The sequence below is a fragment of the Pipistrellus kuhlii genome, unplaced genomic scaffold (assembly GCF_014108245.1).
Source record: "Pipistrellus kuhlii isolate mPipKuh1 unplaced genomic scaffold, mPipKuh1.p scaffold_m20_p_26, whole genome shotgun sequence".
NCBI lineage: Eukaryota > Metazoa > Chordata > Mammalia > Chiroptera > Vespertilionidae > Pipistrellus > Pipistrellus kuhlii.
The window spans coordinates 8,476,621-8,492,909 of NW_023425525.1; the positions used below are offsets into that span (position 1 = coordinate 8,476,621).

At 62.0% G+C, this 16,289-nt stretch overlaps 1 protein-coding gene across 1 annotated transcript in view; it reads left to right on the top strand.

Moving 5' to 3' along the window:
- The window catches only part of MINDY4 (MINDY lysine 48 deubiquitinase 4), an 85,691-nt gene that overhangs the window by 66,132 nt on the left and 3,270 nt on the right, over positions 1 to 16,289 (top strand). The window contains exons 14-17 of the mRNA XM_036453803.2: positions 3,889 to 3,952; positions 6,535 to 6,696; positions 11,022 to 11,202; positions 11,696 to 11,768. Of these exons, the coding sequence (XP_036309696.1) occupies positions 3,889 to 3,952; positions 6,535 to 6,696; positions 11,022 to 11,202; positions 11,696 to 11,768 (480 nt within the window). The remainder of the gene's footprint in view (positions 1 to 3,888; positions 3,953 to 6,534; positions 6,697 to 11,021; positions 11,203 to 11,695; positions 11,769 to 16,289) is intronic.

Below are 16,289 nucleotides of genomic sequence, written 5' to 3' on the forward strand. Positions count from 1 at the left end.
GTTGTTATTATTGCTGTTATTGTAGGAGAAAGGAAGTGATAGTTACCATATGCCAAATGCTTTATACAGTTCGTCTCCCTCAGTTCTCACAGCAACCTGTACTAGAAGGAGGCGCCATCGGACCCATATTCAAGCGGGGAAACTGAGGCTTGGAGAGGGGACAACTGGTGAGCAGCTGGATTTGAAGGAGGGCTCCCTGACTCCCATGCCCCGGCTCTCATAGCGGTTCCACAGCTGCCGCGGGCACTGTTGTGTCCTCAGAAGCCGCAGAAGTGCTGCCACTGGAAGGGTGCTGTCTCCAGAGGTGGTTGCGGGAGGGGGGGTGAGTGCAATGGGCAGTGCAATCTCGGGGAGGGGGGGCGCAGTGTCTGTTGGGAGGACAGGCAGGAGCTGGCCCTGAGGGATTTGGGGGTGCCTCTGGGGCCTGGCACCTCAGAGCTCAGTGGAGGAGAGGTGGTGGTCGGGTCCTCCCGGTTAATTACAGCCTATTTTAGAGAGGCGTTTCAAATATCAGCGTCATGGACCAGGCACACTCACTCACAACCCAGGAGATCCCCGGAGACCCCTGCTCGAGTCCCCTGGCTACCAGTGAGGACACGGCTGAGGGAGGCAGGGACCTGCCCGAGGCCACTCGGCTAGTCCAAGGCTGACTGGCCGCCGCCCGCCTCCTGGACTTGGCTTTGTGGTGAATGGCTGTGACTGCAGGCTGCAGCCACGTCTCTAGGCCACTTGGACAGAGTCATTGTTCAAAGGAATTGCTCAGATTCATTCCTGCATTCATTCATTCCTTCATTCATTTATTTCTTCATTCAAATGTTCAGGCACATGTGGGTCAGCTTTAGGGTGAGGGTTTCAGGGCTCCTGGCCGGCCTGACTGTCACGTGTTCCAGGCCACGGTAGATATCGTGATGTTGGCACTGGGGACACAGTCCTGACCCACTGGCTCTGTGACAGCAAGACCCAAGTCCCTTCTCCTCTCCCGGCCTCAGTTTCCCCACCAGTAACACAGTTGGTGGTTCTTGTACCGCCTCCTCCCTCTCTCCCCCCTCCCCCCATCTACAGCCCCCCAGGCTCTCAAGGGGACAGAGCACTGGAAAGGAAGGGTGAGAACGCAGACTCAGGTCTCAGGCGACCTGAGCCGCTCAGTGGCAGAGCCTCTGCCCTGAGAGCTGGGCCGGAGGGTGGAGTCGAGAGGCAGCCGAGCACTGGGCCTGGCCCCTGGCGCTGGGTCTGGGCTGGCCCCCATCACAGGCCTGTTTTGTTCTTTCTCTGGCCAACATTTTCCATCTGCCCTGAGGGCTCTGCAGCAGACACCCCTTGTTCTGCTTCTCGGTCAGCCGTGTCGGTGGGACCTGCTGTGGGAGAAGCAGTCCTTGCTGGCACCAGGCAGAGCTCCTGTTCCCTTCCTCGGTCAGTGGGTGAACTGGACACCCCGAGGCCAGGCCATTGCACTAGACGGCCCTGTGCCGGCCCTTGGCTCCAGAATCTGCGGAGGGCCACGCCCCTCTTCGTAAGTTCCCGTACCTGGGCCAGTCCATGCGGGCTCCCCTCGCTCTGCTCCTGCTCCTGGCATCCCTGCTCCTGCCACCAGCCTGGTGTCCATGCAGAATTCTCCTGGGCCCAGCATTGCCCAGCCCCCCGACGGACAGCCTTCCCATTAGGGTGGATAGCTGTCAGTCCCGGGAAGGCCTGTCCCAGCTTGTTGCTCGGAAACCCAGGAAGCATGGGAAGCTCAGAGCTCAGGCAACTGCTCCAGTGATTCAGCCCCTGCTCCAGGGCCTTGGAGACCCCGGGTTCACCAGAGGGAGGCCGGGCCTCTGCAGCCGTCGCCAGGGCAGCTGTGCTGGTGTTTTCTGCGTGGGGCTCTGAGTCTGAGATGCTCCGGGTCCTTGTATTTCGCTTCACAGGTTGCCATAACAAAGCTCCACAGACGGGCGGCTTACACAGCTGACGTTCATTGTCTCAGCTCTGGGCGCTGCAGGTCTGAGATGGAGGCGTGGGCAGACTTGGTTTCCTCTGAGGACGGCCACCTTCTCCCGTGTCCTCCCATGGTCTCTCCTCAGCGCACGCATCCCTGGTGTCCTTCTGTCTGTCCCGTCAGCCTGGATTAGGGCCCAGCCTGACGGGCTTGCTTAACTTAATCCGAATACAGTCACGTTCTAAGGTCCCGGGGGCTGGGGTCTCAAGCTGTGAATCCTGGGGACACCTCTCGTCGTGTGCAAGCCCCCCAAAAGGGAGCCTGAGGAGGAGGTTTGGGCACACAGCAGGCTGGAGCCGGGGCCCGGTGCGGCCCTGCCCAGTGAGCCACCTGCTCTCAAGGACTCCTTACACTCAGCCCTCCAGGGAATTCCCCCGGAGGGCGGTCTGGGCAGCTGCATTTGCCAAAGTTGTAAATCTCTTAAGCCATAAGCTGCTCCTTGGCGTCCTGCGAGCGCCCTAATGTGAACCGCAGATGTGCCTCCCTTTTAAGATCTGAGCCACTTCTGAATTCCCATCGTGTTTGCACCTAAGGATGCAATTACCGCTTCCTCCCATTGTCCCCTCTGCCTGTCCCTCCGCGCGCGGCTGACGCAGGCTCTCGTCCCGCTGGGCGAACACGAGGCTGGGAGGCTGCAGGGATCGGCTGCTTGTGAGCGCGGCCCGTGGCGCGGGGCCAGCGATGCTTATCGGTCCCCCCTTCCCCGCCCCCGGCTCCTCCGAGGCTGCTCTCTTCTCTCCACAAGGAGCCTGTGTAAGCGCGGAGGACGTTCCCATCACTTCTCCTGCCCGAGCTCCCCCAGCGAGCGCGGCCCTCGGCCACCGTCCCCCGGCGGCTCCTTCCCAGGCCCAGCGTCGCCGGTGGGCCAGCCTCCAGGGCCTTCCCGGCCTCTGCCTCCGTGGCTCTCAGCCGGGACTCCTGGTTCCGAGCCCGGCCGTCTCCCATGTGGACCGCAGGCTGCCCGCGTGGCCACGGCTGTTAGGAACCAGAGAGCGCGTCCTGCAGAGGTCACGGGGCTCGGGTTTGCAGCTCCCCGGGAAGGGTCCGGGCCCGGGGTCCAGGGCCTGGGTTTTATGTTTGTGGACTGATCTGAGGTTCAAAGCACAAAATTGAGACCAGGTGTCTCTTCGCGTCCACTAAAAGGAAAAACAAACAGGATTGCCGAGCCGTCCTGCCTCTGGGCCTCCTCTGTGGCTGCGGGTGAAGGAGGCAGGCCAGGCCGGGCGGCAGCGGAGGGGCCAGGACCCCCGCCGCACGCACATCGCCTCCCTGGTGTTGCCCCTCCGACATCCATAAAATAGGAATTCTTACGTCCCCGGGGCCAGGGCTGGCACTGCTGCCATCCGAGTGTGTTTGATAGGTGGTGGCTCCTTTTCTGTCCACGGCTTTCCTTAGCCACAGGGCCCGTCTCCCGAGGGACTGGGTGGGGGAGAGGAGGCAAGCCCCTCTGGTTTGAGGCAGTCCTTCTCCGAGCCTCGGATCTCCCAGGGTTTGGGAGCAGATGTGTGCTGGGCCCAGGACACGGTCTGTGTTGGCAGCTACCACTCCAGACCATTCCCCCCACGGAACAGCCTCACAGACGGAGGCTTGGAGCTGGCAGAGGATGCCCGGTGCCCCGTGGTGACAGCTGGGATGTGAATGCTGGGGGCTGGACTGCAAGCCCAGGGCCCGTCCTGCTGCGTTGGCAGGGGGCCTGGCAAGGCCAGAGGCAAGCTGTTGCTTAGAGTTTGGGGACTCGAGGAGACCCGGGCTCCAGCCCCAAGGGAGGTACGGAGCAGAGAGCCACAGCCCAGACCCCTGGATTCTGGGCCTCGGCCTGGAGCCTGAGGGAGCCCCGGCCACCAGGGAGGCTTGCCCAACAGCCCGAGCCAGGCAGAGTGTGCTGACACCACCTTCCTCGTGTCTTCCAGCGTCCGCCAGGACTTCGACGTCCCCACCAACCACCTGATTGGAGCGCACAACTACTGCACACAGGTGGGTGGCGCGGGAGGGGCTGGGGCACTGCTGCCTCTCCCCCCCTCCCCTCCCCTCCCCTCCGCTCCCCTCCTCTCCCCTCTCCTCCCCTCTCCTCCCCACCCCTCTCCTCTCCTCTTCTCTTCTCTTCTTCCTGGGTCCTCCCACACCTCGGCCAGCAGCTGCCACGTGCCTGCCTCTGCCAGCAGGAGCTGGTGGCATGGACGGGGCCCCTGCCAGTGTGCGAGGGCACGGCACTGTCTTTACAACAACCTCCTTCTGCATGTTCACTGTGGGCCCTTACGGGGCCTCATGGGGAGGGGACATAAGCATGGCTGTCTGTCTAGCTTAGGGGTGTCGAACTCAATCAGAGAAGGGGCCAAAATCTAAAATCCAGCCTAAATCGCGGGCCGAATGGTTTACTGAACAGTCATAAACTGTCATTGTGATGGAAACGCAGCGGAGTGCAGTGATGACAGCCTGGTGCGGGCCACATTGCAAGGCCTGGCGGGACGTATTTGGCCCGCGGGCCTTGTGTTTGACACATGTGGTCTAGCTCCTCCCAGTTGTGGTAGCACCAAGGAAAGGATCTGGTCAAGAGCCTGTCAGTGAGGGTCTGGACGGGGAACCACAGGCCACCTCTGCCTGCCTGGGCCTTTCTCTGAGGATGTAACTCAGCGTCCTCGTTGGTGGGATGAGCTGACTGATGTTCACCCCCTGAGACTCAGGGTCCCCGTTGGTGGGATGAGCGGGGTGATGGTCACCCCTGAGACTCAGGGTCCCCGTTGGTGGGATGAGCGGGGTGATGTTCACCCCTGAGACTCAGGGTCCTCATTGGGGGAAGGAGGTGCTTGCCCTGGACCAGTGCGCTGTGAAGTTGGATGCACACCTGAGCCCTCAGGGGCACGTTGAGGGGCGGCTCAGCTTCAGGGCCTGGGCTGGGGCCTGAGCTTCTGAACCCTAACGGGCGCCGCAGGGGGGCGCTGCCGCTGGTCCACGGACCGCACTGGGTAACGAGAGCCTGAGGGCCGCTGTGCTTTCCGCTGGGCGATCGTGGTCCAGGGGCAGGAGCAGCTGTGGCCCCTCCACCCGTTTCAAGGAGGGTTCCTGCGAGGAAGGCCTGGGCACCCCCGGATGAGGAGCAGGAGCCTTTCCCCCTTAAAACCTGGTGGCGAAGTGGAAGCGGCCTGGTGAAGGCAGGCCTTCCGTGCAGCTGCTGCCCGAGGGGCGGTCCGAGAGCTGCCATTTCCTCCCAGTTCCTCTCGTTTCCTCCGCGAGGACGCGGCGAGGCCCGATGCCTCCCTTGGCGGCCATCAGCGCCTCCTTTACTGGCACTGGAGCAGGGGTCTCGGTGCTGACCGAGGGCTTATGAGGGCACCGGCCGCTCCCACACTTCAGGGGGAAACGGGGTGAACTCTGCCCTCCGGAGGAAGGGCTGCGAGGCCGTTCCCACGCACCGCACGGCGCCAGCCCTGGCAGGCGGGGGGCTAGGCGGAGGGTCCTGGCCGCAGGCGCCGGGTCTGGACTCGAGTGACTCATTGGTCAGCAGGCACTTAGCAGTTGCCTTTCTCTCGAACCTTTGGCCGGCCAGGTGGTGCCTCGGGGTAGCGAGTGAGAGGGAAGGGACTCTGGACAGGGAGCCAGGCATGTGGGTGGAGTCCAGCTCTGTCGCTGACCCGCTGTGGCACTTGGGCAAATCCTTTCCCATCTGTGAGCCACAGTTTCCCCATTCCTAACAGGAAGTTGGACCCCTAGATGTTCTGCGTAAGGAAGGGCCCTTCCAGTCACCCCGAGGCTCCATCTCCCGGTTCAGGGGTCGGCAGGCTTGTTGGCCTGTCGGGTGTGAGCACCAGTCATCCAGCCACTGAACCCTGATCCCATGCAGCTGACGGAGGCAGAGACAGGGCCAGGCCTGCCTGCTGCCGCTGCCCTCGGCTCCCCTCCCTGCTTGCAGAGCCCACCATTCTGGTGAGATCAGTGAGCCGGGGACCGAGTTACCATACGGCCCCGTCCGCTTCCTGGCGTTGCTCATGTGCCCGGTTACGTAAATGCAATGAGCTCCTGTTATGTAAGATGTTATCATGGAGGGAAGTTGGGTGAAGGGTACACAGGAATTCTCTGTACTATTCTTATAACTGCTTTTGAGTCTAAAATTATTTCAACATAAAAGAGGTTATTTTAAAAATTACCCTCCTGCAAGACCCACCCAAATGTCACTTCTCCACAGTCGCCCTGAGCATCATGTGGCCGGTGCCCGCCTGGCCTGGCCCGGCACACCGTTCCCCGGCCCGGTCACATGCTGTGCTGTGCAGGCACACCTGGACCCCAGGGTGGACCCCACGCCCAAGGTCAGGAGCCACTCTTCCCTCCTGCAGCCCCCCCTTCCCTCCACCCCCGGCCTCGTGCACAGCTGGTGCTTGACAAATGCCCTCGGAGTAGAGGCTGCGGAGGCCTCGAGCGGCCGCCTTGGGCAGAGTCGGCAGCTTTCCCGGGGCTTGTGGGATCCCTGAGCTCAGAGCCCTGACTCCGGCCTCTCTCCCTCCTTGCTTTCCTTCCTTCTCCACCCTTTGCCTCGTTGCCAATCTCCCTTCTCTCATCAACAGGAACTTGTCAATCTGCTCCTGACCGGGAAAGCCGTGTCCAATGTTTTCAACGACGTGCTGGAGCTGGACTCCGGGAACGGGAACATCACGCTCCTCAAAGGCATTGCTGCCCGCAGCGACGTGGGCTTCCTGTCCCTCTTCGAGCACTACAACGCGTGCCAGGTACAGGAGCCGTCCCTGCCCCAGCGGGGAGGGTGGGGAACTGTGGGAACTGGGCGCCATCGCCCTCCCAGAGGGCTTGGGAAGAAGCGCGGCTTTGTGGGCACTGGGTACCGGGCACTAGGTTCACACCCAGAGCCGGCTGGTCCTTGTTCTGGGAAAGGTTGTGGGAAAGGGGCCGCTATGGGTGTATAGGGTGATTGTGGGTCAGAGTGGCTGCCACTGTCGTGTGTGTGTGTGTGTGTGTGTGTGTGTGTGTGTGTGTGGAGGGGTGGGGGTGGGCTGAGGTTGCAGGCCTGTGTTACCGTCCTGGGGCTGCTACAACCCAGCACTCTGAACTGGTGGCTTGAAACAGCATAAATGCCTTGACTCACAATTCCGGACTCTCACAGCTAAAGTACAAAGTCAAGGTGTGGCCAAGGCCCTGCTCCCTCTGAAACTCACAGGGAGAGTCCTTCCCCGTCTCTCCTGCTCCTGGGCTGAGTGCTGCCTCCGCCCAGTCTCTGCCCGTCGCCACGTGGCCGTCTTCCCCCTGTGCCTCCTCCTGTAAGGGTGTCAGTCGTGCGCGGTTACAGGCCCACTCGGCTCCACGCCCCTCACCTCCATGCCACATCTGCAACCACCCTTCATCCAAACCAGGGCGAGGCTGATGTCCTGGGCCAGCGCTTCCCCGTGTCTTACGGGAGGCACAGGCGTGCTGCCCATCGCTATGGCCACGCGGTGTGGCCCATCCCCGGGTCTCCCTGGGAACCCCACCCCACGGTCAGGGGCAGCCTGGGGGGTCCTCAGACCTGCACAGGAATGACTGGTAGTGGCTATTTCCAGAACGCGCTGGAGTCTGAGCGGAGCCCAGGAATGTGGCCACGTGGCCCGTGAGAAACACCAGGCCCCAGAGTCACGCCCTGGGTGGGCTCCGGGAGACGGGAACCTTGGCCGCACGTACGGAACCCTCTGGCTTACTCTCCGTGAGCCCTGGTTTCAGTCTTGTGCTGAGGGCGTTGTCGAAAGTAAACAGTTCGCTTTGGTCTGCTGAGGGGAATTGATGAGGGTGTCCGTGGGGCCTTCCTCCCCTTGGAATAGAGGCTGATTGAAGGAACCCAGGCCCTGGGAACTGCCTTACGACCCGGCCGTTCCACTTCCGAGAATGTGGCCACAGAAACCCGAAGCTCCGATCCGAAAGAAAATATGCACCCCTCTGTCCATTGCAGCGTTATTTACAATAACCAAGGTTTGGAAGCAGGCCAAGTGCCCATCAGAAAATCTGTGGCACATTTATGCACTGGAATACTATTCAGACATAAAAAAGAAGGAAATCTTACCTTCTGTGACAGCATGGATGGACCTGGAGAGCATTATGTGAGTGAAATAAGCCAGCCAGAGAAAGACAATAAATAGCATATGATTTTACTTACATGCGGAATCTAATGAACGAAATAAACTAACAAACGAAATAGAAACAGCCGAAACCAGTTTGGCTCAGTGGTAGAGCGTCGGTCTGCGGACTGAAAGGTCCCGGGTTCGATTCCGGTCAAGGGCATGTACCTTGGTTGCGGGCACATCCCCGGTGGGGGGTGTGCAAGAGGCAGCTGATCAATGACTCTCTCTCATCGATGTTTCTAACTCTCTATCTCTCTCCCTTCCTCTCTGTAAAAAATCAATAAAATATATTAAAAAAAAGAAAAAAAAGAAATAGAAACAGAAACATAGACACAGGGAAAGAGGGTAAAGGGGAGCATAAATGGGGATGGAAGGAGACTTGACTTGGGTGTTGAATACACAATACAATATCCAGATCATGTATTAGAGAATTATATCCCAGAAATGTATATAATTTTATTAACTAACTAGAGGCCTGATGCGGGGTCCGGTGGGCCTGTCCCTATGCCCGCTTCACATTCTAGCTTAGAGGCCACTTTCTGGGAGGCATGTCCTGGCCTCTCATTCTAAATGGGGTCTCCCCCCTGCCCGCCTGTCATCTCCCATCACGGAATCTTCATTCTTCCCTTCTGGGTGAGGTACCACCTCCGTTGCTGTGGAGATGAAGCTCTCCCGGTACCTGAGCACTGAGACTCTCTTGCATCACTGCAGTCGGTGGTGGGTCAGTCTTGGACCGTGGCTTGCATTCTGAGGGAAGCGATAGATGGTGGCGAATCTGATGGCCCTCGGGTTCTGGGAAATGCACAGAAGTGCATGGTAGGCTATCTGATTGCTGCCCATCCCCCGCTCCCCTGCTGAGCGCCTTAGGTCCGGGCTCAGCATGCTGCCATCTCCCGCTGTCTCACACGGCGCCTGGGACCAGAGTCCAGGCCGTGCTGGACGGATGTCCTCCTCGGAAGTGACAGGCTGAACCCCCAGTGATCAATGTTGGTCCTTTTCCATCAGGGCTTCTGAGCTGCAGTCCACAGGCGGGTTTGGGGCATTCACACCCCCGCCCCCAAGAGGAAAGAGCCCTCATTAAAAAGTAGCTCTCCATTGTGCACGGTCACCCACGGGAGAAAGCCTGGGCTTGTGCTGAGGAAACGCACCCCCACATGCCCTCCTCGCCCCAGGCCCTCGGTCAGCTGCCCCCGAATCCCAAGCAGGTGAATTTCGTCTTTGGGAAACGTCACCTGCTTGGAAGAGGCTCCTGAAGGGGAAACCTTTATAAACTCCCTGACGGCCTTTTCTGCCCGTAATCCTCTGCCGGCTGTGTCCGTGGCCAGCCCTCTGTCCCTCCGCTGGAAAACAGGGCGGCTGATGGTGCAGACGCAGCTCCGTTCCTGCCAGATGAGCCCTGGTCCCCAGTCTTGGCTCCTGGTTCGAGGGGACGCCTGCCCTCACCAGAAAAGCTGCTTTTGAGCTGGAACAGAAGCCAAGTCTACAGCGGGGTTTGGGCACGTCCAGCCACGTCCTTTAGACACCTAATTCCCCCCGCATCCCACCCCGGAGTGGGCTCTGCAGCCACATAACGTCACATGGGACGGTGGTGAGGGCCCACTGGCCGGGGGGCGGGAGAGGGGGGAGGCAGGGCGCTTGGATAAAGAGGAAAGGAACACGTTGTAAGGCCCCCCTCCCATCCTGGGGAGGAGGCAGCGTTCAGAGCCGGTCCTTCTCCAGGGACCCGGTCCAGGCCTCCCCTCCCCCCAGAGCCCATCCCGCGGGCTCTGAGGGGCCCGAGGAAGGCTGCGACCACTCTTCTGTGACGGCCTCGCAGAAAGTATGCCCTTCTCCCCACTGGAAAATAATTCCCATTCTTTCCTAATCCACAGGCTGCTCTGTAAATACCTGAGCAAGCAAACATCTCCCGGGCTGGTGGGGATTTAGCCAGACTCAGCCCGCCCGGCCCGCGGCACGTACAAGCTGAATAAGCAGGGGCCGGGGGTGGGGGGGGAGAGGGCGTCCACGAAGCCACAGGTGTCAGAGCGTGCAGAGAGGGCTGGCGGGGCAGGGGTGGGGGTGGGGGGCAGAGCCAGCCAGGCATCCGACTCTCCTGGGCAGCAGGACAGCAGCAGGGCTGAGGACCTGGGCATGGACCCGCTTCCCAAACACCCTCCGCCATGAAGTCCTCTCCGGGTCTCTGCCAGGAGGAAGTCCCAGCAACCCACCCCTGCCTGCTCCCCCAGAGGCCATCCCCCAGCCCCCTCGCCCCCGGCTCCCTGTCCCACCTGCCTTCAAGGGGAACTCCTACCGAGTTCCTGACCCACCTCACTCACGAGGACCTTCGCTCATCAAACATTTGCTGATGCTGCGTACACCCTCTGCTCCTGGCGCTGGGGGCACAGCCCAGCGCAGCGGTGGCAGACAGACATGTCATTGAGGGGGGTGAGGCCGGTGCCCAGTGCCTCGTCCCCAGGCGGGAGCTGGAGGTGGTGATCCGTGCTCCCTAGTTGGGTGGTTTGGGGGGTGCAGGACCCTGGAGGGAGGGAGAGGTGCAGAGCCCCCTTGGCCGCGGGCTGTGGGTGCTCAGGCAGGGACTTGGCTGAGGGAGTAGTTTGAGGACTGGTGAGAGGTTCTCTGTCCTGTGGAGTGTGAAGACCAGTTTAGGAGGCCCGTGTCCGGGCGGGACAGGCGGGGCGTGAAGGAGCATTGGGAAGCCGCCAGCTGCACCGTGTGAAGCGAGGACATGCCTGGGCACACATGGCGGGGGCTGAGGCCCTGGGGGCAGCGGGCTGACAGCAGGGGTGGCTCTGGAAGAGGCTGTGTGAGCGGCACTGGGGACCCGGCATCACACACAGATGGTGGTCCCCGGCCGGGCCCCTCTGAGGCCAGCCTGGGGTTGGAGGGAGATGCCCTGGCCCCTCTCCCAGGCAGCACATCTCATCGGGCATCGCCGTCCTCTCCCCGTCCAGGTGGGCTGCTTCCTCAAGACCCCGCGCTTCCCCATCTGGGTGGTGTGCAGCGAGAGCCACTTCAGCGTGCTCTTCAGCCTGCAGCCGGATCTCCTGCGGGACTGGAGGGCCGAGCGGCTCTTTGACCTGTTCTACTACGACGGCCTGGCCAACCAGCAGGAGCAGATCCGGCTGACCGTCGGTGCGTGCCTCCCACCTGTCCGTGCGTCCTCGGGGAGCCTGCAGGCCCTAGCACCCACACAGGGAGGTCGGAGAGCATGCGGACTCCAGTGTCAGGACGAGGGGTCAGAGGGCAAGTGCTAGGCGTCCTGCAGGAGGGAGCCAGCGCTGGGCCAGAGCTGAGTGCTGGGGAGGGTGGGAGCAGGCGTTGGAGAGCCTGGAATACCAACCAACAAATTTGGGTTTTATTCTCCAGGCAATAGGGAGCCCTGGGCGGTTCTGGAGCGATGGGATCAGGTGTGTTTTTAGAGAATTATTCTGGTAGCTGCAGTGGGGGCAGGAGGGTGGGGCGGAGGCTGCAGGTGGGAGGCCAGTGAGGAGGGTGCCGTGCTGTCTGTGGTCCAGCAGGGAGAGAGGAGGGCAGGTGCCGGAGCCGGGTCCCTGAAGTTGGGTGTCAGTGCTGATCTCAGGGGGAGCTGGGCCCCGGGCTGAGCCTGTGCCTCTTGCCTCCACAGACACCACCCAGCTTGTCCCTGAGGACAGAGAGGACGACCTCGTCCCGCCCCTCGAGCTCTGCATCAGGACCAAGTGAGTCAGGCCCACCACTGGCTGCGGAGCCTCACCGAGGCCAGGAGTGGGTGGCTGAGTGGTTGGGCCTGCGGAAAGGAGGGCACCCCGGCTCAGCGGGGTGTGGTGAGGGGCAGCCCCGCAGACCGGAAAGACAGCCCTGCGGCTTGTTCATATGAAGTCCTCTGTCTCTGTGACCGTGGCCCAGTGGAAAGGTGTGACTGGGGGTGATGAGTCTTCAGACAGCTTCTGAGACGTCCCTGCGACGGGGCTCGGGCGAGGGGGTGCCCCTGAGGCCCTCCTCGCTCAAGGCAGCAACAGGGATGTGGTGAGTGTTGTTAGGTCCAAAGCGGGGAGGGCAGGTAAGGTTGCCTGGGCGGTGGGGTCGGGGATCTTCGGCAGGACAGGACGGCGGTCGGGACTGGCCCCCTAGCCAGTCTTGGGGCAGCAGCACCCTCTGCAGTGGGCAGGAGGAGCCTTGGGCATTCTGCTGGGGCTAGTGGGCCAGCAAGCAGGGGCACCGTTAGCCTCAGAGGCAGGGCGGGGGGCCTCGGCTCCTCTAAGCCAGCCCCTCGGTACTCAAGGGTCAGCAGAGGCCATTGCTCAAACTCGGGGAGTGGGGCTCGCTCACTCCTGAGTTCTCAAGCAGGCGCCTCTGGCAGCACGCAGGGGGTGGGCTTGGGGCTAGCGGAGCTCCTGTATGGAGCCTCTGGGGAGTGAGCTGAGGCTCTGGGTGCAGTAGAGGCACAGGTGGGCCGGGGAGGGAGGAGACCTGGGTTCCAGGGCCTTCTCTGGGGCGGTACAACTCACAGGCGTGTTGAGTGTGGGCTCTGGAGCCAGGCTGCCTGCTGCGGGTTCTGGCCTTGCCCCCCCCTGGCTGTGAGCCATGGGACTTCACCTCTGAGCCTCGCGCTGCCAGCTGTGAAATGGGGATAATGGCAGAGCCTGGCGCACAGGGTTCCTCAGGGTGAGCTCTGTAAGGGCTCCCGTTACTATTGCCTCCGTCGCCACCGCGAGTCTGTGTGACCTCGGGCGGGACCTCGTTTCCCTGCTTGTGAAGTGACCAGGGTTGGGGGAGGGTCTGGATTTGGGGCTGTGGCTCTGAGATCCAGGGGCTCGCCCGGAGCCTAGGGCACTGGCGCTAGTGGGCAAGCAGGCCCTTGAATGGAGCTGCAGAGAAAGAAGATTCCATGTATCCAGGGAGGGGACATGGGAGATGTCACCCATCTGCTGCCTGCCCACCCACCCACCCACCTGCCGGGCCAGGGGCGGAGCATTCCTGTGGGCTCACGTGCCAGCCTGTCTTCCATCGGGAGGGCTACCGGCCTGTGGAGGCCGCCTTTCTGTTGTGTTGAAAGGGCCGCTGATGCAGAGTGATGAGAAGGCAAGAGCCGGGAAGGAGGCGACAGTGGCCTTGGCTCCCTCTGCGGGGCAGGGTGGGAGGCCACAGGCCATTTTTCCTGCAGGAGGGCTTGCCAGGCTGGGCTCTGGGCCACACCCTGGGCACCGGCTCCGCCCACCCGCCCCCGGGGCCCTTGCTGACAGTCCATGCGTCTCTGCGCCCTCCCAGGGCAGCCCACCACCCGGGCCTCTCCAATGCCCATCGGAGCACCCTCTTTCCCCAGAGAACTGCTGCCCACCCGCCCAGCACCTCCGGGGCCTGGGCTGGACGTCCTGGGCGCAGCCCTCGTGGCCAAGTGCTCGTAAACGACCTGGGCTCTGCTGTGTCAGGGTCCCAGTGCGGAGACACGTGCGTGAATGTGGGCCTGGCAGCTACCCCTTCTCCCAGGCTCTCCCCGGTCCCCCGCCCTCCATCGCCACGAGCGAAACAGTGGGGTGATGGCATGTGCGATGCTGTGGGAGGCGGCATCCTCAGGGAGCGAGCCCTGGGCCTGGGCACTGGCCCACGGTACCCGCCCCTGTCCCTGCTCATGGTTGCCGGAGGGGCTGGGCAAGGCTGAGCCCTGGCCTCCCCTCCAGCAGCGCTGCCCAGGCCTCGTCACAGACAGGAACTCCGGCACCCGGTTAGGGACAAGGCTGGGGACTGGCTGGCGCCGACCCCGGTGGCCGATGCTCCAGTGCACCGGGATCGCTGTGGCTGGCCCACGGGGAAGATTCGCTCTGGAGGGTGGTCCTCAGGTGTTAGCGTGGCCCCCGCAGGGTGTGGTCACCCACGGGCCACGGGACTCACTACCCCAGCTCTGGCTGAGGACTGTGGAGCCCGAGAATTTTCATGTTGAGCAGTTCCCAGTGCTGCTGGCGCCGCTGCCCCTGGCCACACTTTGAGGCCCACACTTCCAGCGCCTGGAAAGGACAGTGCCCGTCCCTGGCTGCCTGGTGAGGTCTGATACCAGGCGAGCTGCTGACCCTTCTGCTTCTGACCGTCCCACCTGCTGCAGCGCCCAGGGCCAGGGGACTGTCTCCCGGTCCCCCTCCCAGCCCTCTCCTCCAGGTGGGAGGGCTCCACCCTCTGCCAGCAGTTCTGAGACCAGCTGCGCCAGCACTTGCCGCGCCTCCTGTTCCCCCACTCCCCCGCGCGCCCGTGGGGTCCACCAGGGCGGTTAACTCGGAGAAACCTTTTCCAGCTTGTTCCCGGAAAGTGGAGTGGGCGGAGCGGACCTGGTTCCCTCTGTCCTCTGTCCCCATCAGATAACAAACACTAATGGGAAACAGCCCGGCCTCCGAATCCTGCCCTGGGGCTTTGCGTTTTGTTTTCAGCCCAGATTCTCAAGCAGCTCCAAGGGAGGAGCTTGGGAAAGTGGCCTTTCAGGTCAGTGAGGACGCTGGACCAGGGCTGCCTCTGAGGGCTCAGTCCTGCTCCCTAGGAAGCCGCTGCCTCGGTGGGAAGGGGTAGGCGCACTGCCAAAGCCGGGCTCAGGCTATTTCTAAGGCTGTCCGACCCCAAGCACCGGCCAGGTGAGTCGGTGCTCGCAGCATGAGCCTGAGGGCAGGCGGTTCCCCTCCCCGCCCTTCCGCCCTGGGCTGGGCTCCAGGGAAGGAACCGCTGGATGCGACTTGGTTCCTGCTCTCAGGATTCACGGTCAAGTGGAAGTCAAGTTCGGAATCCACTGTGTTCCGGTCCAGGGAGAGATGCACTGGCTGCCCTCAAGCCCAGGACCTCTGACACGGCCCTGCCCCGGCTCGGAGCATATCACACACCTGGCCACCCGTGGTCCTGCTTGGATCCACAGAAGGCCCTTGCTCACCACCAGGCAGGCCCTCCCTTTTACAGACGGGCTCTCCAGGGTCTGGTCTGTGCCAGGCCAACTGCTACTCACAGGCAGCAAGGGGCCTGGAGCTGAGGCTCGAGCTGTCCCAGCCCAGAGGAAGGTCACTGAGCAGGCAGAGTGACTTCCCGCCACCTGGCTTTGTTGCCCTGACAACACTGCACAAGCTCAGACTTTGGGCTTTGCCTTTGGAGAAGAGCATCCTAAGTTGGACGGTCCCCAGGTCCTGTGCCATCTCTACTGTCTGGCGTGACGCACGCCTCGGCCTCAGAGAGTCTCCTGTTACCTTCGCTCGCTCGGTCAGGAACGGGGAGCCTGTCCCCCCTCCCTCCTCCCGCTTCTCTAACCGTCTCAGCAGAAACAGGCTCGTTTATGGTCACTTCCCAGCAAGGCACACAGTGACCGCTCAACCTTCCAGCCTGGCCGGAGGGGAGAAGACGGCACAGCTGTCACCGGTCCAGAGAAAAGAGGAAAGAGCTCATAGCCGGGGCCTGGGGCCGGGCCACAGATGTTTCTGTTTGAGGTTCAGACAAGCAATTGAAAAGTAATTCCAGCTGGAATGTTGCCTTCCAGGGCCTGGCACCCAGCGCCCTGCTCCCCGCTGCCCCCCACCCACCCGAGGGCCACCCCCCACTGCAGCCCTCATCCCCCTGCCCTGGTTTCCCGGCACCTGGTTGGTCCCCTCTCCCGTCTCACCTGTCCTCACGCGCTGCTGGCTCTTCCTGTCCTTGCTAAGCACTCAGCAGAGACTCCCCATAGGAGCGGTTTTGAAAGTGTGTGTTCTGTGTCCGGTCCTTTCAGGCTTTAAGATGTCTCTGCTTTGATTTCCGATTATAAATGGCAGGCTGCTTCTCTCGGGTTGTTAGGACTCTCCCTCCGATGGCCGCGATGGGGTGGATTCGTTACCTCTGTGAAAACCCCCAAACTAAGTGTAAACCCCATAGCCTGGCCATCGGACACGGTGACTGTTGGTGTGATGTGACATCTAGTGGCAGACAAGCCTGACTCACCCCTGCCCCGAAACCAAGTGCCTTCTCGCAGGGGGTTGGGGGTGGGGGGTTTGGTGGTCCTGAGATGTTTGCAGACTGGGAGCTCAGAGGAAGTCTCATCTGCCTGTTCAGAGTGGGGAGGACAGGCTGGGAGGGTTGGAGAGGAATGGGGAGGGCCTTGGGGGTCAGGCTGAAGGTGGATCTTAGAGGGACACCGGAAGTCTGGTCCATTTAAGACTCTTCCCCTCACTCTTGCTCTGGGGTGGGCAGTCTTTTCCCCTTTGCAAATCGGCCCCTGGAGCCCAGCTGTGGGCAGGCGTCCTCCC